Source organism: Nerophis lumbriciformis, linkage group LG05 (assembly GCF_033978685.3).
Source record: "Nerophis lumbriciformis linkage group LG05, RoL_Nlum_v2.1, whole genome shotgun sequence".
In the NCBI taxonomy this organism is placed as follows: domain Eukaryota; kingdom Metazoa; phylum Chordata; class Actinopteri; order Syngnathiformes; family Syngnathidae; genus Nerophis; species Nerophis lumbriciformis.
Window position 1 is genome coordinate 37,501,053 of NC_084552.2, and position 25,629 is coordinate 37,526,681.

The 25,629-nt window shown below is 43.4% G+C and overlaps 3 protein-coding genes across 3 annotated transcripts in view; 2 read left to right on the plus strand and 1 right to left on the minus strand.

Annotated features, from left to right (window-relative positions):
• The first annotated feature begins 121 nt into the window (after window positions 1-121).
• LOC133605621 (zinc finger protein basonuclin-2) lies at window positions 122-2,042 on the plus strand. The gene is made up of 6 exons (XM_061958850.1): window positions 122-263; window positions 325-494; window positions 565-630; window positions 692-913; window positions 981-1,257; window positions 1,315-2,042. Exons 1-6 carry the CDS (start codon window positions 122-124, stop codon window positions 1,698-1,700), a joined length of 1,263 nt encoding a protein of 420 aa, XP_061814834.1. The 3' UTR covers window positions 1,701-2,042.
• A 1,836-nt stretch (window positions 2,043-3,878) lies between these two features.
• LOC133606484 (uncharacterized) overlaps window positions 3,879-25,629 on the plus strand; it is a 37,009-nt gene continuing 15,258 nt past the window's right edge. Inside the window, exon 1 of the mRNA XM_061960492.2 lies at window positions 3,879-3,903. The gene's annotated coding sequence lies outside the window, so the exon portion shown is untranslated. The remainder of the gene's footprint in view (window positions 3,904-25,629) is intronic.
• Window positions 10,851-24,535, minus strand: LOC133605737 (atrial natriuretic peptide receptor 1-like). The gene is made up of 23 exons (XM_061959011.2): window positions 24,401-24,535; window positions 24,161-24,272; window positions 23,972-24,104; window positions 23,774-23,906; window positions 23,617-23,721; window positions 23,441-23,543; window positions 22,363-22,508; window positions 22,220-22,292; window positions 22,011-22,155; window positions 21,854-21,940; window positions 21,656-21,799; window positions 21,469-21,590; window positions 21,256-21,394; window positions 21,144-21,192; window positions 20,961-21,062; window positions 20,779-20,898; window positions 20,613-20,706; window positions 20,448-20,535; window positions 20,214-20,353; window positions 15,353-15,505; window positions 15,184-15,282; window positions 15,016-15,107; window positions 10,851-14,950 (listed from the first exon to the last, which is right to left on the minus strand). Exons 1-23 carry the CDS (start codon window positions 24,428-24,430, stop codon window positions 14,819-14,821), a joined length of 2,541 nt encoding a protein of 846 aa, XP_061814995.1. The 5' UTR covers window positions 24,431-24,535; the 3' UTR covers window positions 10,851-14,818.

The following is a 25,629-nucleotide window of genomic DNA, read 5'->3' on the forward strand; positions in this document are numbered from 1 at the left end:
CCACAGAGGCTTGTGAGGGCGGAGCCTAAGCAGAGTGAAGAATAAAAAAAGGTGCAAGCGGAGCGAAGACGACAGAGAAAGGATGTTCATGCAGGAAGTAACTTGTCCACTAATCAGCAGGATGACGACGACGTCCCCTCAAGAGGCTTACTGGACGACCTTTAACCTCTGCGCGTGTGCGGTGCCGGGGTGCAGCTGCCCTCGCTATAGTGCAAGTTCTGATGTGAGGTCATGTGACTGCGGGCACAGCTGGGCGACACATGGTAAGACTGCACGACCTTTGAACCTGACTAAACGTGACTTGTTCTGACTTTCCTGCTGCAGCCATACGGAAGTTCCGCCCCCTCCCTCCCTGCAGCAGCGGCCCCGTAGAGGCAGTCCTTCCCGGACCGGTTTTGGACCTGAGCTCCCTGGTCCTGTACGGCGCTCAGGCACTTCCTGTGCGACTGAAGATCCTGTTGGACCGCCTCTACAGCGTGCTGTCGCCACAGCAGGTAGGCTCTTGGTAACATCGATGCCCAGCCTTTATTTTGAAAGGAAGTCGTCACCTCCTGTCGTCTGCAGGTAGCTCACATCCTGCGCTCGCTGGGCTGGACTTTGGCCGATTACGTCCGCGGGTACAAGCTGCAGGTAAACACAGGCCACGCCCACACGCCACCCTCATCCTGTTGTCTGTCCAGAACCGCTCCAGAACTTTCTGTGCCAGCAGCGAGGTGACGGGAAGGCGCTGGAGCGATGGTGTATGATGAGCCCCGAAGAAGAGACGCTACTCCTCAAAGAGTTCCTCCGCTTTGGCGAAACGCGACCCGTCGTTGAGTTCATGGTGGCTGTTCAACACCCCTTCCCCAAGAGACGACCTGAGGGGCAGGTGGAGGACGGCTTCTCCCTCCACAGGCCCAGCCTTCCTACTGTGGTGACTAAAACCTTGTTTCTTCCTGACTCCAAGACAAACGATACTGACGATGCTTCTCTCCTTTCAGGTTCAGGTGGGTGGAGCCAGATGGGATCAAGACATGCCAGATCCTGAGCGTGACCTCCTGAGGGGCGGGAACAAGCAGGAGAATGCCTCTTCAATCATTCTGCCCACTAACTCTTCTACTTCACTGAATCCTTGCAAAACCTCCTTTTCGTCTTTGCGTCCTCTGCCGTCCTTCTCCTCGGCCTTCCGTGATCTTGCTGCATCCCCTTCCTCCTGCCGTCTCGTTCCCAAGGGGCGGGTCTTGTGTGGCGTCTGCGGAAAAAGTTTCTACGACAGAGGTAGGAACGATACGTTGTCTGTGATGCCCTCAATGTTACCTGTCCTGTCTGTTGCAGGAACGTTGAAGATCCACTACAACGCCGTCCACCTGAAGCTCAAACATGGCTGCACCGTGGCGGGCTGCACAATGGTCTTCAGCTCGCTCCGCAGTCGAAACCGACACAGCGCCAACCCCAACCCGCGTCTCCACCGCGCCGCCGCCAAAGATGTCCAAGACAACTCCGCCCTCAGGTCCCACCGTGTGTCCTTGTCTGGGGCCCCTCATCCCAGCACCGTGACAACCGGCCACTCAACTTCCCCACGGGACAACACAGTCGAAGAAGAGCGCGCTAGCCTGTCGACCAATCAGCGGCGGCCCTGGGAATCAGCTGACAACCTGCCCAAGAAGAAGCCGAGAAAGTCCAGCATGCCGCTAAAAGTTGAGTGTTGGACATTTCAATAAACAATGACTTGTTGTGTAAAGATAACGTCAGTGGCGCCATCTATTGGACAATTGTATATTTTACAACCTATTTAATTGTACAGTATGTACTTCTTGCTTTAATGTCTTTCTGTCAACTAGTGGGCGGGTTGATGGATGTTTAATAATTATTTTCTACGTTCATTTTCACAAATATGTGTGTGTTGTTTTGTTACACTGTTGATATTGTGGTTGTTGTTTACAACCTCGGAAAATAAGTTATTGGACACAGAAAGACTTTGAAGGATTACTATTAGATTGGCTGGTTTTGCTTTCCTTTACTTATTTTACATTATTGCCGTCATTTTGATCAAAAAAAGGGAATAATTGTACAAAACCCAAAACCAATGAAAGTTGGCACGTTGTGTAAATCGTAAATAAAAACAGAATACAAAGATTTGCAAATCTTCTTCAACCTATATTCAATTGAATAGACTGCAAAGACAAGATACTTAACATTTGAACTGGTAAACTTTTGTCTTTTTTGCAAATATTAGCTCATTTGGAATTTGATGCTTGCAACATGTTTCAAAAAAGCTGGCACAAATGGCAAAAAAGACTGAGAAAGTTGAGGAATGCTCATCAAACACGTATTTGGAACATCCCACAGGTGAACAGGCTAATAGGGAACAGGATTCCCATGATAAGCATTCCATGAAAGGCTCAGTCATTCACAAACAAGGATGGGGCGAGGGTCACCACTTAGTGAACAAATGCATGAGCAAATTGTCGAACAGTCTAAGAACAACATTTTTCAACGAGCTATTGCAAGGAATTTAGGGATTTCACCATCTACAGTCCGTAATATCATCAAAAGTTTAAGAGAATCTGGAGAAATCACTGCACGTAAGCGGAAAGGCCGAAAAACAACATTGAATGCCCGTGACCTTCGATCCCTCGGGCGGTACTGCATCAAAACGCGTCATAAGTGTGTAAAGGATATCACCACATGGGCTCAGGAACACTTCAGAAAAACACTGTCAGTAACTACAGTTGGTCGCTACATATGTAAGTGCAAGTTAAAACTATGCAAAGCGAAAGCCATTTATCAACAACACCCAGAAACGCTGGGCCCGAGCTCATCTAAGATGGACTGATGCAAAGTGGAAAAGTGTTCTGTGGTCTGACGAGTCCACATTTCAAATTGTGTTTGGAAACTGTGGACGTCGTGTCCTCCGGATCAAAGAGGAAAAGAACCATCCGGACTGTTATAGGCGCAAGGTTCAAAAGCCAGCATCTGTGATGGTATGGGGGTGTATTAGTGCCCAAGACATGGGTAACTTACACATCTGTGAAGGCACCATTAATGCTGAAAGGTACATACAGGTTTTGGAGCAACAAATGTTGCCATCCAAGCAACGTTATCATGGACGCCCCTGCTTATTTCAGCAAGACAATGCCAGTCACGTGTTACAACAGCGTGACTTCATAGTAAAAGAGTGCGGGTACTAGACTGGCCTGCCTATAGTCTAGACCTGTCTCCCATTGAAAATGTGAGGCGCATTATGAAGCATAAAATTCGACAACGAGACCCCGGACTATTGAACAACTTAAGCTGTACATCAAGCAAGAATGGGAATTTTTTTTTAAAAAGATTAAAGGAATTTTTTATTTACTTTCCCTAAATATCTAAAAGTATTCATATTCTCTTCATGTCATATTATGCTCCTTCCAGCGCTGTTGTTTTTAGGTTCTAGAGTTTTTATCCAATCAGAATTCAGATAGCTTACGTTGCCATGCTGTACCAAATCTGCTCAAAGCCTTCAGAATTAACAATGCTGGCGTCTGTGCACTGTAAGTGAACGGGGACATACAGTTGACAGACGGACAGTTGCGATAGCCAACCAGATCACAAGTTGTCGTCAGTAAGGAAGGCCTAAGGCAGATATATATTGTGATATTATAAGCTAGGTAACATAAGAACTCCATTACCCAACATGCCACAGTAGTGAAGAGCATGTGCAGTAGACACATTTAGTCATGCCAGCAGCTGTTTTTGATGAGCACTTTGTGGAGTAAACTTTAAGAAGTCAGCCAACACGACTCGTCTGCATCTTTTATGATTAGACAAGACAAAAAACACATATATTTACAAGGCCATTTTCAAGAAGGATATTTGAAGAGAAACTACATCTTGTGAGACGATGTCAGTCAACCCCGGAAGCTCGAATGGGTTCTACAGATTGTGAGTTCAGATATTTTATTTCTTTATTTTTTCACGTTTAATATGTTTTTTGCAATTTTTGTTTTGACATTACCACTTAAGATATGTTTTAATTGCTGATGCGGGTTTATTGATTTTTAAACGCGCCAGAAAATAACCCGTTGTACACTGTTGGTGGTGATTCAATGACCAGTAGTGCGTAAATGTGTTTCTGTATAGTATTTATCCAGCAATGGTCATGTGGTGACATAAATGATGGTATTTTGAGAAGTAATCATTGAAGTCGGACATCACTGAAGGCCTAGGTGGGAAACGCACGGCTTACCACTGGTAATCAGTAATGGTATTTGTGGAAAAAGTTAGGGGGTCTTACCATGTGTGTCATCTTGCTCAATGGCCTTGTGGTTACAGTGTCCGTCCTGAGATCGGTAGATCGTGAGTTCAATCCCCGGCCGAGTCATACCAAAGACTATAAAAATGGGACCCATTGCGACTTGTCCAGGGTGTACCCTGCCTTCTGCCTGAATGCAGCTGACATAGGCTCCAGCACCCCCCGCAACCCCGAAAGGGACAAGCGGTATAAAATGGATAGATGGACATCCCTGCTTGGCACTCAGCATCAAGGGTTGGAATTGGGGGTTAAATCACCAAAATGCTTCCCGAGCGCGACCACCGCTGCTGCTCACTGCCCTCCTCACCTCCCAGGGGGTGAACAAGGAGATGGGTCAAATGCAGAAGACAAATTTCACCACACCTAGTGTGTGTGTGACTATCAGTGGTACTTTAACTTTAACTTATGAGAGTCTAATATGGTTGACTTCAACACAGAACAACATGAGTGGGTGCAAGGTGCTGACTATTGGTGAGTATAGGGAAAGGAAATGTGATGTTTCAGACGGACACGTATTTTTACACGTTCTTACACAGCAGAAGTGTGCAAAATTCACGTATAAAAATACGGCTAATCAGGGTTCCTGCAGCACACGGATCTGAATGCATAGATCCACACATTATTTTTTTACACACACACATCGAAATATGGACTGCTAAGATTTTCTTTACATGCACACAAATTGAAATACAGACACAAATTATAACATGCACACACGGATCTGATTACAAACACACACAGATTAAGATACTGACACACAAATTAGTCGGATTACAGACGCACAGATTGAGATATGCGTTCGCAAGTAGTTTTGCCACAATAATACTTCCATATGTTTTACTGTTTTATACTGTTTTTGGTTTTCCTCTGAAGCTGTGATCCATTGAAAAAAGTGGAAACAAAACAACAAATACTAATGATTAATATTAAATCAGGTCATTTTGATTGTGCATGGGTGCTTTGCCATGTGACAGTGGTTGTGTGCATCCAACAGATGGTGCTGTGGTGTTCTTCAGTGCTTCAGTGCTTTTTGTAAAGTGCTTGTGTACATCCAGCAGGTGGCGCTGTGGTGTTCAGGAGTTTTCTATTGTTAGTGTTTTGTTTTGTCTTTTAGTATTATTACTTTATCTATTAATCTATTGTAGCCAGGTGGGAAAAAAATGAATTGTACAATGTAGTCCCAAAAGGACTCCACTAGAGGTCAGTGTGGCGTCTGTGGTGCGTTTGCAACTTTTCAAAGGGGTAAGACTGCGAAGAAGTGAGAGTTGGATGAGAGCTGAGAAAAAAGAAGTTGTGTGTTTGAGTGAACTTGCAGCTTTGGGAGATAAATAGGGGCACGGCGTGGCTGTGCCAGCAACCTGAGGGTTCCTGGTTCAATTCCCACCTTCTACCATCCAAGTCACGTCCGTTGTGTCCTTGAGCAAGACACTTCACCCTTGCTCCTGATGGGTCCTGGTTAGCGCCTTGCATGGCAGCTCCCGCCATCAGTGTGTGTGAATGGGTGGATGTGGAAATAGTGTCAAAACGCCTTGAGTTCCTTAAAAAAAAAAAGGTAGAAAAGCGCTATACAAGTATAACCCATTTACCATTTATCAAATATTCCTAATATATACTTGTTACGCAGTATAACTAATGTTCTGTAGGGAAATTGAAAAGAAAAACAATCTCGACAAACTGTTCATCAAAATGTAAACAAAAGAAGTTGAACAAAGTTATAAGTACAAAAATAAACTAACTGATATTATAAGAACAAGCAAACGGTTCCATTGTCAAAAAAAACTATATGAAAACAAAAACAATATAAAAGGAACTTAGGATGTTTTGAATAGCCTAATCAAACAAGGATATTCTAAGTTGGCAAATCCTGATTACTTTATTGATGAAAAATTATAATATGGTAAATGGGTCGTACTTGTGTAGCGCTTTTCTACCTTTTTAAGGAACTCAAAGCGCTATGACACTATTTTCCACATTCACCCATTCACACACACACATTCACACATTCATACACTGATGGCGGGAGCTGCCATGCAAGGCGCTAACCAGGCCCATCAGGAGCAAGGGTGAAGTGTCTTGCTCAAGGACACAACGGACGTGACCAGGATGGTAGAAGGTGGGGATTGAACCAGTAACCCTCAGATTGCTGGCACGGCTACTCTCCAAACTTCGCCACGCCGAGTAATGTAGTGAATAAATTCAATCGTTTTTTTTGTAAATGTTGGTCCTGAGTTGGCTGTAGATATCCCAGACAATGGAGTTACAAAATCAACTATTAAACAGAATTATTTGTCATTTTTCCTCTCAGCTACAAATGAGCAGGAGGTGACAAACATTGTGCAAAAGTGTAAAAGTAAGTGCTCCACTAGTGCCATGATATCAGCATGATATTGGTTAAAAAAATAATACTGAATATTGTAAAACCCTTAACTTATATATGTAACCTCTCATTCCAGACTGGCTAAAATGAAAATCGCTAAGTTAACTCCGCTCTTCAAAAGTAAACACGCTTTTGCCAATTACAGACCAATTTCTCTTTTGCCTCAGTTCTCAACTATTTAATTCTAGACTTGAATCATTTCTTGAGAAACATCATATAATCAATGACGGTCAGTATGGCTTTAGGTCCAAAAGAACAACCTCAATGGCGATAACTGAAGCTATTGAAGAAATGACTAATGCACTTGAGCATAAAATATATGCAGTTGGTATCTTTATTGATCTAAAAAAAAAGCCTTTGATACCATTAATCATTCAATTTTACTAGATAAGAAGGAAAGATATTGAATTAGGTGGCTGGCTGGAGACTGGTTAAAAAATTATTTAACAGGAAGACTACACTGGCCTAGTTTGTAAAAATTAGTCAATATTTATCAGATACTCTTGGCATTGCTTGTGGTGTCCTCCAAGGGTCCGTGCTGGGGCCAAAACGGTTTATTGTGTATATTAATGATATGTTTAATACATTGAAAGTACTGAAATGTATACTATTTGCAGACGACACAAATATATTCTACAGTAGGGATGACTATAATGAGCTCATAAATACAATAAACACTGAACTAAACATAGTAAAAAAAAAAAAGGTTGGACACAAATACATTATCCTTGAATATATATATAAAATTACGATAGTGATATTTGGAAATCGCAATAAAACGTCTGAACAGAAAATAAGTATTGATGGTACCCAAATTTAAATCGTAAATGAGAATACATTTTTGGGAGTAATAATTGATAGTAAACTATCATGGAAACCTCATGTCAGACACATTAAACAAAAATCTCCAAAAGCCTCTCAATTATAGACAAAGCAAAACTATACCTCAATGAAAATGCACTCCATACTCTATACTGCACCTTGGAACTCCCATACCTTACATATTGTGTTGAAGTACGGGGGAATACTTACCACAACACAATTAATCCTCTGATCATGTTACAGAAAAGAGCAGTGCAGATCATTCACAATGTTGTTGTTTTTTTAAACATAATCTGTTTATGCAATCAAAGTTGCTCCAATTTGATGATCTTGTTAAATATAATACATCAATAATCTTATATCAAGCTTTTAACAAATTCTTGCCACCTAATCTACAACGTTTTTTTATAAGACGAGGGCAGGCTCATAATTTGAGAGGCTTTGGATATTTCTCATTGCGGAGAGCTCAAACCACACATAAATATGAATTGATTAACGTGACAACACCCGAACAAGTTGAAAAACTTATTCGGGTGTTGCCATTTAGTAGACAATTGTACGGAATATGTACTGTACTGTGCAATCTACTAATAAAAGTTTTATGTTTTTGTATCTCTGTATGCGGAGTAAAACTATGGAACAAACTGGACTTACAACACAAGCAATGCCGAACTATTAATCGATTTAAACTATTATACAAACATCGGGTCTGGTTCAAATATAGAGATGAGGGTCTTTAATTTAACCTGATGTTGTACTCTATTTCAAAGTGTTAACATGTGCTCAATGTTTCCTTACCATTATTGCTATGTTATCTATTACCATTGTTGGCATGTTAATTGTCTATTACCATTGTTGGCATGTTGTCTATTACAATTGTTGGCATGTTGTCTATTGCCATTGTTGGCATGTTGTCTATTACCATTGTAGGTATTTTGTCTGTTACCATTGTTGGTATATTCATTCTTCCTACATTGTTGATATAAATTATTGTTACAGTGTAATAATTATTGTTACCTGTGGTAATGCCACTATGATACGACATTTGTATAATCCTTAAAGTAACAATGAAACTCAATGTATTAATCACTGAATTGAGAACTAGGGGTGGGATTAAATCAAGTATCTTCTTCCGAACTCCCTTTCAGGCAAAACTGGACCATCATGCTTCATGCTTACATACTGTACATTACATTTTGCATTATATTAATTTATATTATTACGTGTTGTCAACCTCTTACTTTTTTTTATGTCATTGCCTGTACTAAATGAATAAATGAAATGAAAATGAATGAAATGAATGGTGGCGGTAATAGTGTCATATGTGTGGCTTTTCGATTTGAGGAATAATTTGGTTACTTTTAGGAAAGAACAAATAGTGGAGATCCTTTCAACAATCTTGCTAGCAAAGCAGTTATTGTAACATTTAGAGACATAGGTCAGAATTTTTTTAGCTACAAAGGATAAATATTCACCGTGTCGTACATGTACTGTATCTTTATGTATCTGTAAATGGGTACCACTTTTGTTGCAGAAACGTATGTGTAATTGTGTTGCTACTTCGAAGGTCATTCAGGAGATTTTGGACAAATAAGGTAAAAATCTCTTCAAGCGTGTACAGTTCATTGTAAATAGATATTTAAATGTACTAATAACATGTTCTAATAAAATGTTCTTATATGTAATAGGGCAAAAAAGTAACTGCAGTTATTGTATTTGATTGTGTCATACCAAAGTTAAATATAATTTACTTCCGATAGTTTAAGAACATAAGGTGTTTTGTTTAAAGGAAACATCTGTTTTGTAACTTGTGAGAATACCCAGAACTAAACCTTTATTATTTCATTTATTTAGGGTTCATCTACCAAAATTTACCTTTCAGAATAAATTCAATTCAATTCAATTCAAACAACTTCATTAATCCCTCAAGGGGCAATTCAATTTGAGCAGCAGGTTGTCGTGGTTCACAAAGCCTACATGGCTCACAATATATAAAAAGTCAATAAATACATAAACAATACAACACTCTGAAAATTGTAAAAGTTTAAGAGTCTGAGTGCAGAGGGGAATGATTTGGAAAAGCGATTTGTTTTACACAATGGAATGGGCATAACGTCGCCCTGAAGGCAACAGAGAGAATTCCCCCGCAAGGACATGGCTCGGGGAGGCTAAAATACTTTTTGCTTTTCGGAGGATTTGCTGGTTGCAGAAGAAGTTTAAGTCTCTTAGTTTTACTCCGGTAAACTTAGAGCAAGACTTAACAATACTAGTCAGGCTGTTTCGGTCTTTAACTGAAAGACAGCGAAACCGACAAATAAAAGAATAACACATGAGACTCTCAATAAACGTTTGATAAAAACGAAAGAGTATAACAAATAATTTCCCGAGAAGATGAATTCTCTGTTGTGCTCCCTTCACTATAAAATCGGTGTTCACATCAAACTTGAGCTAGTTGTCAAAAAAGGTCCGTAGAATAAACCCACAAGTAGTTTTGTATCCTGTGCTTGATAACAATTTTGCCGGGCAACATTATTTTAAATTATAATGTCATTTTGTTTGAGTTTTTCTGTGCACTGGTCATTGTGTTGATTGTTGCGGCCTAATGTGTGTTGTTGAAGCATTTAGTGTGGTTCAGTGCGTCCCCGAGGTGAACATCCTTAGGATTAAAGGGTAGGTTTCTGAAGAACCCTCCAAAATATTGTAAGCATAGCTATTATTTATCATATCTATTTATAACTAATTTGATTGACAATTGTAAAAAGAAGCACTTTATAAAGTACTTTATATACTGTTTACGTGGTCCTCCTGGACATTGAGGACCTCTGTTTCAGAGCTCCTTTTCAAGCTGTGCTAAATGAATGATTGCTTTTTTAAACTGAACAAAGAACTTAGAGAGGGCAGATGTCTGTCAGGGCCCAGGGCCTATCTCACAAGTAAAATTGCTTCAGATCAGTCCCAAAATGTAGTCCTTTTCCTATTTGTGACTCTTTCTTAAAGGTATTAAAATCTGCCGATAACTTCTTGAGCTATTTATAGCAGAATGAAGGAAACGCAGTGAAGCTTCTTGTCAGTCATCCACTGTCTTTGTTTCTGTGGGAGGAGGCTGGGACGCTCGCACACACACACAGAAGCTTACACTCATAACACGAATGTAAGGAAACGTTGTAGAAATTATCCAGATAAGCCCCATTTTGGACATTCCTTAAAAGGTCGATAAAAATCAGAACGTTACTTATTTCCAAAAACGAAGTGAACTCTCTTGTCTTTACTTATTTATTTGATTATTTGTGTGCACACAAACGCATACTATACAATGTAAAGCAAAACACATGAGTAGGAAAAGTTAAGATGACCCTTGTAAAGCCATCTCCACCAAAACATCACAATTTATCACAGCAACAAGAATAAAGTCAAATGCAATACATATGCAATACACATACTCATCATAGATCACTCAAGACCAACATAGCCTTCAATTGTTTTTTTTTTCAATATTAAAACAGTTGTGGATTGAAGAGCTGGTTTGCTTAGAATATATACTACTTAAGTCACGACAGTGTCTTGTTGAGTAATTATGTATATCAGAAGAATTTTTAAGAAGTCTTTAAAAATATGGAAAATTGATTGACAAGTAGCACGCCAAAAACTATTATAATACATTATATGTGTATGTATTCAACTGTAATGAATGTGTATGTATTCAACTGTAATGTAATATCATCATACAAGAATGATTAATAAAATAACAACCTTTATTCAAAATACCTACATAATAATAATATAATAATTTCATCATCTTGCCCTATACAATTTCAGTATGTTGTTTCCAAGTTAATTTTCATCAGCAATAACCAGGTTAATTTTGATGCCATCAAAGGAATACTTATATGTATTTTTATTATATCTTTTGTTTTTCGTACTAAAAATCAGTTATTTTTGTAACATTAAGTGACATTTTATGAAATTTAAACCATTTAGAATGCAGCTGAGATAGGCTCCAACACCCACCGCGACCCTGAAAGGGACAAGCGGTAGAAATGGATGGATAGAAATAATAGACAGTTCTTCATTTGCTTCTCTTTTCAAGCAAGCAAAACTGCAATGTGATATTAAAAGACAGGTATCGCCTGAAGGCAGGAGAGGCAGTACATTTTTACAAATCTATGAGCACAAACTGATGAGCGGCGAAACGTCTTCCAAGACAAACCAAGCAGTCCAGTTGCGAACGATTGAACACCCTGAGATGACAACGACCTGAATGAATGACAACCTTCATAGCTATATTCTATTGCAGGCCTGGGCAATTATTTTGACTCAGGCACATTTAGAGAAAAAAATGTGTCTGGGGGCCGGTATATCTATTTTTAGGGAGACTAAAACAAAACTTCACAATAATGTCTGATTGAATGCTAAAAACGTTATGACAGACCGTCTTAAAAAACGTAATGGAATTTTAGATTTTTCTATGAACGATAAATCATTGAATATTGACAAAATATGAATGTCACACCCCCTTTCGATCGGTATATTTTGCAATCAAGTGAAACGCAACAAAAATGCAACAAACAGTGAAATATGAACGCGAAGGGTACAAAATAAACCCACCTACAATCTGATATATCACTAAGCTTTAGAACTTTGTTGTGAAAAGCTCCTTCCGCGTCTGTGGAAACGCTTCCCGCCCACACTGCTTGGTGCCTCGTCTGAGCTGCTGTGACGTAGATTACCATAGTAACTAATTAGATGACCATAGTAACTAATTAGATTACCATAGTAACTGGTATATCATCCATAAGCGCAGATTCCAACCATTGAAATACTTTGTATAGTTCAAGACTTACGGTCATTTGAAAACATCACTGCACATCATAATGGCAGCTACAGTTTCTATCTTAAAGATCTAAAAAAATATTATTTGGGAATGTCCGGCGGGCCAGACTGAAAAGCTTAACGGGCCGCATGTGGCCCCCGGGCCTTAATTTGCCCAGGTCTGTTCTATTGTATGGTTTTTCATACAATATTTCTTATCCAAAAGGTTGTTGTTCTTTTAAAAGACATGTTCCATATTAAAATTGTGCTGTTTTGGAGGGTTAGCAATGATAACATTTATTTGATATCCTTTGAATGAGCCATGAGACGAATACAGAGTCACAGAATGAATGAAACTCGTATCCAGAGGTACCACTGTATTCCATTTCAGACAAGAGGAATAAACAGGAATTCACTGCAAGCGAAGAAACCATGGAAACACACACAGCTTTGTTGGACGTCCTCTGATGTATTCTGTAACTAAATCATGTGACGCACACACGCACGCACGCACACACGCACACACACACACACACACACACACACAAGCGCAAGCGAAGTGTTGCTCTGAAGGTTTAGTGCACATTTGTCTCAGATGTGTAAATGCTTTGTAGAATGAGCAAGCTGGAGAGTGGGCTTCAGAGCAGAGAGCCAATGACCACTTGACACACACACACACAACCACACACAGTCACACACACACACACACACACACACACACACACACACGCAGACTTAATAAAAAAGCTGCTTTGCATGTGCTTGTAGACAGCAACGTATAATTAAAAAGCTGCTTTGCATCTGTGTTGCACACACACAAACACACATAAGCCTACTATACTAAATGTTTACGTCTGTAAAATGAGCTAAATAGAGAGTGCAATCCATTTAATGTGTTTTGTTATATATGTTGATTACCAGAACACCCACAATACTAGGAGGAGGAGATGCAAATATAATCATTTAGCACTCAATGTGATTTATCAGGACGAAAGCTGTTCTGCGGCCACTGTTTTGTGTCCATTTTTAGAACGTTTGAAATGTGCGCACAAACTCACACACCTATGCACAAATGGATATGAGAAAGGAGGCTGCAAAGACAGACGGTGAACAGATCATCCTTAGTTTTATATGTGTGTCAACATATTTAATAGGTCTGTGAATCTTTGGGCACCACACGATTCGATTTGATTTGACTCTCGGGGTAAGGATTCGATTCAGAATCGATTCTCGATTCAAAACAATTCTCAATTCAAAATCTATACTTTTTTAATAACATTGGATGCCAGTTTTATGATTACCTACAATCCTCCATAAAATAGATAAACAGATCTGATCAGTTTCGATATTACTTAAAAAAAAAAAAGATTGTTTAATAAAATGCTTCCCAAACATTTAATGAAGTCAAATTCAAATAAGGCAACAAGGGAAGTATCCAACAATTTTCTTTTCTAAAGTAAATCTATACAGCAGATATGCATCTACATCAACAATATAGTTTGCCTGAGAGGACAGGTTGAAAATGAATGAATAAATAAATCGATTTTTGATATTTTTGAATCAATTAAGAATCGTTGCAAATAAGAATCACAATTATTCTGAAAATCTTTTTTTTTTTTTTGACACCCCTTTTAATTTAGACTGTCAAAAATAAAATATATTAGACACATTGTCTATTCAGCAATATCTTTTTATAATTTTAGAGTTGTTGGATGACTTAAGTGGCTGATTAAATCATATTCAATTGATTCGTTTTGGTGTTTGCGGGCGTTTAAATTTTTTTATGGCGTTAATTTATTTTCAAATTGGAGTTACCGTATGTTAATATATTTCCTACATGAAGAAACGTTTTGCAATATGCATTTTCATGCATTCTTGCATAATTTTCTGGATCATTCCTGGCGTATAATCACAACAGAGAGCGCAAATTTGGCGTGCTAAAATTAGGATCCATTGTGTTTAGATTACACTTCCACAGTATTTCGCCTAGAAAAGGTGGTGTGTGCTGCATATTCCACAACATAAAACAACACAGGTTGGACCATTGGCGCCTATAACGTTATTAATGTGGAGGGAAATGAGTGTCTCCATGGTGACTGTTGCTCGCACACGCAAAATCCACATTTAAATAGGGTGGTCTGCACTACTTTTGCACTTGTTATCAATTGTACATGTAGTGTTAGTAGATCACCTGCAACACGTTCACTAATAGTACACACAATTTTATAGTTTGCACACGTTATTTAGCATGTGGTATTTGTATCTTAGTAAATAAGACCCACCATGTTTAACTTGAAGGAAATAAAAATAATGTGCATTATTACAAAACTGGGAAGTACAGTAAGTGACAGTATTATGATGATCATTGTTATTATCAGCATTACAAAACTCTCAGTAGAAACAAAAATGAACATAATGATTATCAGGACCGTCTGTCAGCCATCTTGTTGCCCTCAAATCATGGTCAATGTTACAGTTTGAGGGCGCTTATGTGAGCCTGTCCTAATGCTCACTGCTAACAGCTAGGTGGCGGTGGTTTAAAGGTCGCGGTTGAGCGAGCCTGGCAGCGACAAGGCTAGCTCTTTGGATGTCGCCAAGGTGACGCTTTTAGCGGGCTTGATGTCCGACGTCTTTCCGTCCAACCAGTAGGTCACCATGTCACCTTTCCCCTGCCGAGGAGACGCTCAGCGTTAGTAGACCTCCACCCCCGAGTAGCTAAGAAGACCAGACGTACCTTGACCTGCAGCGTTCCTCTGCATGTCAACACATAGCCGCCGATCTCCTCCAGCAGGTAAAAGACGCTCACACTGCACTGGACCTTCAGTGCTGCGTAACAAAGACACGCTGGCTCACACACAGCGAGGCTGGACCCCCAAAGGTCATGTGACCATGGATACCTTACCCAGGCTGGTGGACTCCATTCGGGACGCCGTGTTGACGGTGTCTCCAAACAGACAGTAGCGGGGCATCTTGGTGCCCACCACCCCCGCCACCACAGGACCTGAGTACACACACACACACACTTGTCAATGCACACACTCTTGTCAGTGCGTGTGCACGTGCCAGCGTACCTGCGTGTATGCCGGCTCGGATCTGGAGTTGTGTGTTGGGCTTGTGAGGAATGTTGAAGGTGCGACACACGCCCACCAGATCCAATGCCATGCTGGCGATCTCGGCGGCGTGAAGGATGCCGTTCTCACTTGGAACGCCCGACACCACCATGTCTATAATAACAATTTTGTTAATGGATTACATTTACATTTTGTAGACACACAGTCATCGTGGAAACACACTTTTTCTCGGTCCCTCTGACCACCACCAAACATTGATTCACTTTCATACACCTGTGTGAGTGGCCCTGGGAACAAGGGTGAAGTGTCTTGCCCAAGGACACAACTGCAGTGACTTGGATGGCAGAAGCTGGAATCAAACCTGGAACCCTCAAGTTGCTGGCACGGCCACTCTACCCCTCCACGTCATGCAACAAATATTTAAGCAATCGAGTAATCTATTGATTTGTTTGTTTGTTTAATCGAGTAGTAACTATTTTCCCTTTTCAGGGAAAATATTTGTGATAAACAACTATGTTTCAACTCCATAACCTTCATTCTTTTTTCATAAAATGTACATCATAAACTTTGAAATGCCTTTTTAACATGTGTGCGGCACTAGAAATCAGTGACGTGCGGTGAGGTTCATGGCTGGTGAGGCACTGACTTCAGTACAGTCAGATTTACTAACATATGAACCCTAAAGAGTATCTTATTCACCATTTCATTCACCACACACTATTCTCCCCTCTCCCCTCAGGCAGGAGACTATGGTCCATCCAGACCCACACCTCCCGCCACCTGAACAGTTTTTTCCCCTCGGCCATCAGGCACATGAAAAATAACTCCTAACAGTAGCTCCCTAGAATTCCTTCTAAGTCTATAACAAGATCTGATAGCTCAGTTACAGCTCTTGTTATTACCAAATCTGTGTTATATGTGTTTTATGTTGCACGATTGCACCAAGAAAAATTCCTAGTTTGTGAAACCGTTCGCAAAAAATGGCAATAAAACGATTCTGATTCTGATTCTGATTTGATTGGCAGCAGTTAACAGGTTATGTTTAAAGCTCATACCAGCATTCTTCCCTGCTTGGCACTCAGCATCAATTCTTCCCTGCTTGGCACTCAGCATCAAGCTGAGTGCCAAGCACCGCTTGGCTGAGTGCCGCGCCCGGGAATCATTTTTGGTGATTTAACCCCCAATTCCAACCCTTGATGCTGAGTGCCAAGCAGGGAGGTAACGGGTCTCATTTTGTTTATAGTCTTTGGTATGACTCGGCCGGGGTTTGAACTCACAACCTACCGATCTCAGGGCGGACACTCTAACCACTAGGCCACTGAGTAACTTAACTCTAACTTTACACATATACACTGTAGCACACAAAAAGCACATTTAATAAAAAAAACGTTATTATGGTCTTACCTTTACTTATAAATGAAGTCCATGTGCCGCTCCTTCTGAACAAAAGCATCGATAACTTGTTTATAGAAGTCTTCCTTATCTTTCTTCAGTTTTGAAAGTCTCTCTGTCTCTATGGAGATCTTCCTTTAATTATTACCTCCTGCTTCGATTGAAAGTCCAGTTTAGAAAACTGTTTTATTTTAGATATGTAATCCTCCATGTTAAAAGTCCAGGCAAGAGGAAAAAATAAACGATCGCTAACTGTTGCTGCTTGTTGTCACTTATTCTGCAGCCGAGTAGTCGCAAAAATGATCCCTGGGATCACTAGCGCCCTCTACCACCATGAGGCGGGATTACTGGGAGCCTTAGCCAGTGCGTCTTCGCAGCCGTTTTATGATTGCTCAGCACAAGAAATATGTTACACTCATACAGTGGTTGACAAAATACACTGTACATTATATACCTCAGCTAACTAAACTATGGAAATATATCATCTAACTAAACTATGGAAATCCATCCATCCATCCATCTTCTTCCGCTTATCCGAGGTCGGGTCGCGGGGGCAGCAGCCTAAGCAGGGAAGCCCAGACTTCCCTCTCCCCAGCCACTTCGTCCAGCTCTTCCTGTGGGACCCCGAGGCGTTCCCAGGCCAGCCGAGAGACATAGTCTTCCCAACGTGTCCTGGGTCTTCCCCGCGGCCTCCTACCGGTCGGACGTGCCCTAAACACCTTCCTAGGGAGGCGTTCGGGTGGCATCCTAACCAGATGCCCGAACCACCTCATCTGGCTCCTCTCGATGTGGAGGAGCAGCGGCTTTACTTTGAGCTCCTCCCGGATGGCAGAGCTTCTCACCCTATCTCTAAGGGAGAGCCCCGCCACCCGGCGGAGGAAACTCATTTCGGCCGCTTGTACCCGTGATCTTGTCCTTTCGGTCATAACCCAAAGCTCATGACCATAGGTGAGGATGGGAACGTAGATCGACCGGTAAATTGAGAGCTTTGCCTTCCGGCTCAGCTCCTTCTTCACCACAACGGATCGATACAGCGTCCGCATTACTGAAGACGCCGCACCGATCCGCCTGTCGATCTCACGATCCACTCTTCCCTCACTCGTGAACAAGACTCCGAGGTACTTGAACTCCTCCACTTGGGGCAAGATCTCCTCCCCAACCCGGAGATGGCACTCCACCCTTTTCCGGGCGAGAACCATGGACTCGGACTTGGAGGTGCTGATTCTCATCCCAGTCGCTTCACACTCAGCTGCGAACCGATCCAGCGAGAGCTGAAGATCCTGGCCAGATGAAGCCATCAGGACCACATCATCTGCAAAAAGCAGAGACCTAATCCTGCAGCCACCAAACCAGATCCCCTCAACGCCTTGACTGCGCCTAGAAATTCTGTCCATAAAAGATATGAACAGAATCGGTGACAAAGGGCAGCCTTGGCGGAGTCCAACCCTCACTGGAAACGTGTCCGACTTACTACCGGCAATGCGGACCAGGCTCTGGCACTGATCATACAGGGAGCGGACTGCCACAATCAGACAGTCCGATACCCCGTACTCTCTGAGCACTCCCCACAAGACTTCCCGAGGGACACGGTCGAATGCCTTCTCCAAGTCCACAAAACACATGTAGACTGGTTGGGCAAACTCCCATGCACCCTCAAGGACCCTGCAGAGAGTATAGAGCTGGTCCACAGTTCCACGACCAGGACGAAAACCACACTGTTCCTCCTGAATCCGAGGTTCGACTATCCGGCGTAGCCTCCTTTCCAGTACACCTGAATAGACCTTACCGGGAAGGCTGAGGAGTGTGAGCCCACGATAGTTGGAACACACCCTCCGGTTCCCCTTCTTAAAGAGAGGAACCACCACCCCGGTCTGCCAATCCAGTGGCACCGCCCCCGATGTCCACGCGATGCTGCAGAGTCTTGTCAACCAAGACAGCCCCACAGCATCCAGAGCCTTAAGGAACTCCGGGCGGATCTCATCTACCCCCGGGGCCTTGCCACCGAGGAGCTTTTTAACTACCTCAGCAACCTCAGCCCCAGAAATAGGAGAACCCACCACAGACTCCCCAGGCACTGCTTCCTCATAGGAAGACGTGTTGGTGGGATTGAGGAGGTCTTCGAAGTATTCCCTCCACCGATCCACAACATCCGCAGTCGAGGTCAGCAGAACACCATCCTCGCCATACACGGTGTTGATAGTGCACTGCTTCCCCTTCCTGAGGCGGCGGATGGTGGTCCAGAATTGCTTCGAAGTCGTCCGGAAGTCGTTTTCCATGGCCTCACCGAACTCCTCCCATGTCCGAGTTTTTGCCTCTGCGACCGCTGAAGCCGCACACCGCTTGGCCTGTCGGTACTTGTCCACTGCCTCAGGAGTCCTATGAGCCAAAAGAACCCGATAGGACTCCTTCTTCAGCTTGACGGCATCCCTCACCGCCGGTGTCCACCAACGGGTTCTAGGATTACCGCCACGACAAGCACCAACTACCTTGCGGCCACAGCTCCAATCAGCCGCCTCGACAATAGAGGCGCGGAACATGGTCCATTCGGACTCAATGTCCAGCACCTCCCTCGTGACATGTTCAAAATTCTTCCGGAGGTGGGAATTGAAACTCTCTCTGACAGGAGACTCTGCCAGACGTTCCCAGCAAACCCTCACAATGCGTTTGGGCCTGCCAGGTCTGTCCGGCATCCTCCCCCACCATCGCAGCCAACTCACCACCAGGTGGTGATCGGTAGAAAACTCCGCCCCTCTCTTCACCCGAGTGTCCAAAACATGATGCCGCAAATCCGATGACACAACTACAAAGTCGATCATGGAACTGCGGCCTAGGGTGTCCTGGTGCCAAGTGCACATATGGACACCCTTATGTTTGTATGTATGTTTGAACTATGGAAATGTATAATCTAATTCATATAGCAATACGGTCTCACTGCACAGCAGGCCAGCAGTTAGCCGATTCATTGCGCAATCCATGGTGAGGCTCAACTGGCTGCTGATCACCGCAAGTCTCTTCTCAGTATTTGAACGGCAAATGTGAAAATTCAGCGATTTTTGAATAAAAATAATCTAAAACTGGTGAAGTTAAATGGAAAATAACTTTATAGTATAATCACTGGATACATATAACAATTTAATTTTTTTTTTTCTTTTTACATTTTTTTTCTTTCCATGATGGCACGCCTCACCTGCCTCCCCTGACTGCTAGAAATTAACTTTTCAATTTCCACTGTTTAGATTATGGCACTCTCACATCACCGCTCTCATGTGCGCACTACTGCAGCGGTTGTGCGGAAACTATTTCTGCATATTTAATGTTCCGGGCACTCCATGCGGTCCATGTTTTATACATTTTTATTACTTACACTCAATAAATGATTAATGGAAGCAACAGAATAAAAATCAAATTTGTTTTCCTACATCTAATTAATCAATTTAATCGTTGCAGCCCATAAGTGTATGTCACTCACAAGCATCTCCGATGGTTTCCACCTTGTAGACGTCGTAGTTGTCGATGATGTCATCGAAGGTGGTGTAGAGCTTGTTGAGGAAGTCCACCACCTGGTAAGGAGTACTGCTGCTGGACAGCTGCGTAAAGCCCACGATGTCACTGCACACACACACACACACACACACACACACACACACACAAATACACACACAGTCAACCCACTTCCAGCACACTCACGTGCTGGCCGTCCTACCTGAAGAAGACGGTGGCGCTGACATAGCTCTGAGCCTGCGATTGCTTTCCTTGTCGGAGGTCGTCAGCCACCTGGCGAGGGAGCATACCTGCACTCGCACATTACACATAGCCGATAACCACAGGCGTGTGCTGGTGTGTGCGTGTGTGTTTGTCTGCTTCGTACTGTAAAGAAGTCTGTCGGTCTTCTGCTTCTCGTGCATCAGATCTTGTGTTCGTTCAGCCACCAGCACCTCCAGATGTTTGCTGTACTTCTCCATCTGAAACACAGAGCATGTGCACTTAAGGCCGCTGCGGGGTCAGGGTTCAGCAAGGGGGGGGCGAGGCATTACCAGGTTCATCATCATGTCCACTGGGCTGACTTTGTTGGGGTTTATGCGATAGACAAACTTCCTGATTTGTTCAAAGGTGGGTCGCTGGGCGGGATTGTGAGCGCCACATCGTCGGATGAGCTGCGTGAACTACACGCGTTAGCGGGCTTATGCTAGAAGCTTGCACAGAGCCGGCCTCTCACCTCCACATAGTCGGCAGGACACGGACAGGTGTTGTCGGCTTTGCAGGAGATGAGCTCGGGCAGAGGTGGACACCATGAACCCTCCAGACAGGAATCGTCCACCTGGGGGAAAGTACGGGAGCGTGGTCATGGAACACCCTTTTGTGACGCTGCACTACATGCTGTAATCACATGCACACTTACAGGCACGGGGTCGCTACGTGTGGCGATCTCTAGCAGGATAATGGAGTAACTGCACACACACATTTTTTAAATGTGTGGTTGTGTGTGTGTGTGTGTGTGCATGAGTGATTACCTGAACACATCTCCAGCCAAGGTGGGCTCCACGTTGGCGTTGGGAAACTCAGGAGGCATGTACACTTCCTGCAGCCTCTGGCGATAGGCGGTGAGAAACTCCGCCCCATCCTCCCTGCGATACACCCTCAGCCCGTAATCTGATGACAGTGGCCATGAGCGGGTCAGAGGTCGGCTCTGCGGCGCGAGGTTGAAGGCGGGTGCGGGCGCTCACCGGTGATCTTGCACACCCAGCGGTCGTCCAGGACACAGTTGACAGACCTGAGGCGGCCATGACAGATGCGATGCTGGTGAAGGTATGTCATTCCTTTGGCGATGTCTGTGGCGAAGGAGAACCTGGAACGATGCCATGGCCGTGTGGTGACTTCCTGTGCAGGCGTCAGAGGACGGAGAGAGGTTACCTAAAGCCCCAGTTGAGTGGGATCTCCTCGTTAAGAAGGACGTCGTTAAGGCTTCCTTTGGGGCAGTATTCAGTCACGATGGCGACGTTTGGCACTTCCACACAGCCGCCGATGAACTTACACAAGTTTGGGTGGTCCAACTCCCTGGACACACACAGTCAACAACCTGGACGGCCATCTTGGCACACCAACACTTACCTGACTTGTTTGACTTCCTGTCTAATAGTTTTGGACAGAGAGAAGGACTTGCTGTCAATCTTCTTGATGGCCACCATCCTGCCGTCACTGCAACACACCTGTGTTGTTTGTGTGTTTGTTTACAAAGAGAAGCTTATTAGGTCAAAGGTGAGCATACTAGATGCCTGTGCAGGTGAAGGTTGTCTTCCTGCTTCCTGCTTGGCCTGCACAGGAAGTGAGGGTCGTCAGACAGCTGGCGTTGCTGTCGCTGTGCGCCACCGCCACGCTCATCATGCTGCCCATGGTCATACGCGCGTCCTGATCTGTGGCGTGAAAAAATACGTTGACATGCGTCATGGCGACGTACTTCCTGCTTAGCCCCCGTACCTTGTTTGATGAGGTCAAAGTCGATAATCCAGCTCTCGTCCCACAGCAGACGACGTTTCTGGTACCTTAGCCACTAAACACACAGCAGACACGCTGAGACGTGCACGTTGGGTCCACACACGCCACAGGCACACGTCTCTCACCATGACGGTCAGGGCGAAGCAGAGGCTCAGCAGGCTCAGTGGCAGCCCGATGGCCAGTTTGGTGGACGGCGTCATGGGACATTGGCCGCAATCGGCAGGACAGGTGGAGCAGAGCTCTTCCTCCTGACAGTCTCCATCGCCACAGACTGGAACCAGTGTTAATTTAATTTACTAATAATTTTCATTTCAGACATTGTCAACAACCTATTTTCCCTTGACTAAAATAAGATGATACCTAATCAAAACAACAGTGCGATGGCAAAATTAACTGACATTTTAGACAACAAATAAAAATGAGACAAAAATGTTGACAACAACGAAATACAAATATATTCAATTTAGTCTTGTAGATGGGTTCTCAGTTTGGACAGCTCTGCTGGTTTAGCTTTTTAAGTTATTAAAAATGACATGACATGTTTTATGAAACATGGTAGTTTCTCTGACATAGTATATATGTCACGGTTACAGAGGAGCTCAGATGACCAGTGTAGACCACATAGTACAAAGAACAGCAAACAATGCCAATAAATTATATTTTCAATTATTTTGTAAGACAACTCAATGTGACTGTATAGCAAATCACTACAACATGGTTACTACAACCTCTGGGGGACATGAAGGAATCAGCAGACTTGGAGTATGTTCATTTACAGACGTGACACACAACTATAGTTGTCAGCCAACTTTCTGGCTTAAATCTTATATCCAACTTTCATATCTTATTCTGAGGAATAAGATATGGAATATTGAAAATCAAACAAAAAAAAAACTATCCCAACACATCACTAGTACTTTCTTGCACCACCTCTGTCTTTTATAACAGCTTGCAGTTTCTAAGGCATGGATTAAACGAGTGACAAACATTACTCTTCATCAATCTTGCTCAAACTTTCTCTGATGTTTTCAGATCAGCTTTGTGGGTAAGAATCTTGTCTTCCACCACAGATTTTCAATTGGATTGAGGTTTGGACATGGACAGGTCAAGCCATGACATAGATATTATAAATGCTAATATTGTAGACAAAGTGCGGCAAGTGTTGGCACCAGGGCGAGCGACATGTGTCATAACTCTACATACCTGCAGAAGGCAACACCGTGCTCTTGGCCTCCAACGCCACCTGCATGCGACCTACTCGGATGTGAGCGATGAGTGAAGTCAGGCCCGCGTGGAGCAGAACCACCTGACGGACGGCGACACGCCTTCACTACATCGCCTTCGCTCGGCAAGCAGGGCTGCCGCAACGCTCGGCTTACCTTGGCGCTCCAGTTGGTCTGCGTCATCTTGCCCGATGTGGAGATGGTGTGTGTGAAGATCTTCCCGTCGTCAGGAATCCACGGACCGCAGATGCTCTCTGACGTCTAAACGCAATCATTAGAATGTTCCGTGTATTTGACGTGTTTGTGTGCCTACCATGTGTCCCAGCGGGCAGGAGTGGATGTTGGCGTGATGAATGCAGCAGTTTTCACCGTCGGCATCTTTCCAGTTCGCGGGACACTCGTGATATTCACAGAACCACCGAGCGTCGTCGGCGTTGCTGATGGAGCTGAGCATGCGTGCACATGTGTGGTTGGCGGCGATGGACGCAGTGAGCAAGGGCCGTGGTCTTACCTGTGAGGGAAAAGGCGGTTGTCGGCGGCCCAGTTGTAGAAGGAGTCGTGGGCGGAGACTGAGTAGATGACGTTGAACACCTGGCCGCTCTTCACCGCCTCCGGAGGCCGCAGCACCCATGCCATTTCCAGACCTGCACGTGGACATGCCATATAGCGGCAGAACAGATTTTGTCGTTAAGACACTCACCTCCGCAGCTGATCATGTTGGACTCATTGGGTTGGTCCAGAGGCCAACAGTCGTATTCGCTGTTGTCGAGGTCGTGCCAGCAGGAGGCCGGTGTGACGCAACACACACATGCCTGCATACACACACACACTGAATAATACCGACTACTTCTACTTATGGTTAAATAACAGACTCTTCTTAATTGATCACTGATTATTAATTAGAGGATGGAAGTTATTTTTTAAAACATGGAAGTCTCACCAAGATCACCAAGCACACTTTGCTCTTCATGACGGACAAGATGGGACTCGGGACAGAGGACGTCTGCAGCTGCTGAAGGTTTGAGTCCAGACTGATTGAGGAGCAGCAGACTCTCACTTTTACCTCGTTTGAGCGCTAAACTGTTGGACCAACACCGCCTCCTGCTGGAGGACGCTGCTCATATGCCTTTATGTCAGCCACTTTATTAGGTACACATGAACAATCTCATCCACCATCCTGAAAGGTAAACACATCAGTGGCGGGCCGTGCGTTTCCCACCGAGGCCTTCAGTGATGTCCGACTTCAATGATTACCTCTCAAAATACCATAATTGATGCTGGAGAAATTCTATACAGGAACACATTTACACCCTACTGGGCATTGAATTACATCAACCGTATAGAAAACGGGTAATTTTCTGGCGTATTTAAAAATCAATTAAAACGCATCAGCAATTAAAACATATACCGTTAATTTCTCTGCTTGGCTTATGCAACTTCCGGTCAATACAGTTTGATTCAGAGTACACACTTCTCAAAGATATATTAACTGCCCTGACCACATGATGGCGACAAATACACATGTAACAATGTTAATTAAATGACAAGCACAGGCCCAGCCCTAACCAATCTGGCGCCCTAGGCAAGATTTTAGGTGCGGGGGGGAGGGGCGTAATGTTGTAACAAATAATATTTCTATTAAATAGGCTTTACTTTGCATTTTAATTAACGTGGGATTATTTTTTTGTATTTAGAAATAATAGTACCAACTTTTTTTTTTTTTTTTTTTCTCCAACATTTGTGGCACTGGCGTGGCGCCCCCTGACGGACGGCGCCCTTAGCATTTGCCTATACGGCCTATGCCACGGGCCGGCCCTGGACAAGCATGACACACTTTAACAACAAGAGTTTGCAACTTTTAGTTGTAACAGAACAGCTACAGTCAACAACTTGTGATCTGATTGGCTATCGCAACTGTCTTTCAACTCTGTGTTCTCAAATTCATCCTCTAACGCAGTGGTCCTCAACCTTTTTGTAACTGCGGACCGGTCAACGCTAGAAAATGTGTCCCACGGACCGGGGGGTGGGTGTATGTTTTTGTTTTTGTTTTTTTGTCATAAAAAAATACAATCATGTGTGCTTACGGACTGTATCCCTGCAGACTGTATTGATCTATATTGATATATAATGTAGGAACCAGAAATATTAATAACAGAAAGAAACAACCCT

Excerpts from the sequence above, each read along its gene's own strand:
- LOC133605621 (XM_061958850.1), top strand. The coding sequence starts at position 122 with ATGACGACGACGTCCCCTCAAGAGGCTTACTGGACGACCTTTAACCTC. Across the intron at positions 495-564 it reads GCGTGCTGTCGCCACAGCAG|GTAGCTCACATCCTGCGCTC; the intron begins GTAGGCTCTTGG and ends TGTCGTCTGCAG. Across the intron at positions 914-980 it reads GGCCCAGCCTTCCTACTGTG|GTTCAGGTGGGTGGAGCCAG; the intron begins GTGACTAAAACC and ends CTCTCCTTTCAG.
- LOC133605737 (XM_061959011.2), bottom strand. The coding sequence starts at position 24,430 with ATGAAGAGCAAAGTGTGCTTGGTGATCTTG. Across the intron at positions 23,907-23,971 it reads AACCGCCTTTTCCCTCACAG|CTCCATCAGCAACGCCGACG; the intron begins GTAAGACCACGG and ends ACGCATGCTCAG. Across the intron at positions 20,707-20,778 it reads TGGACATGATGATGAACCTG|ATGGAGAAGTACAGCAAACA; the intron begins GTAATGCCTCGC and ends TCTGTGTTTCAG.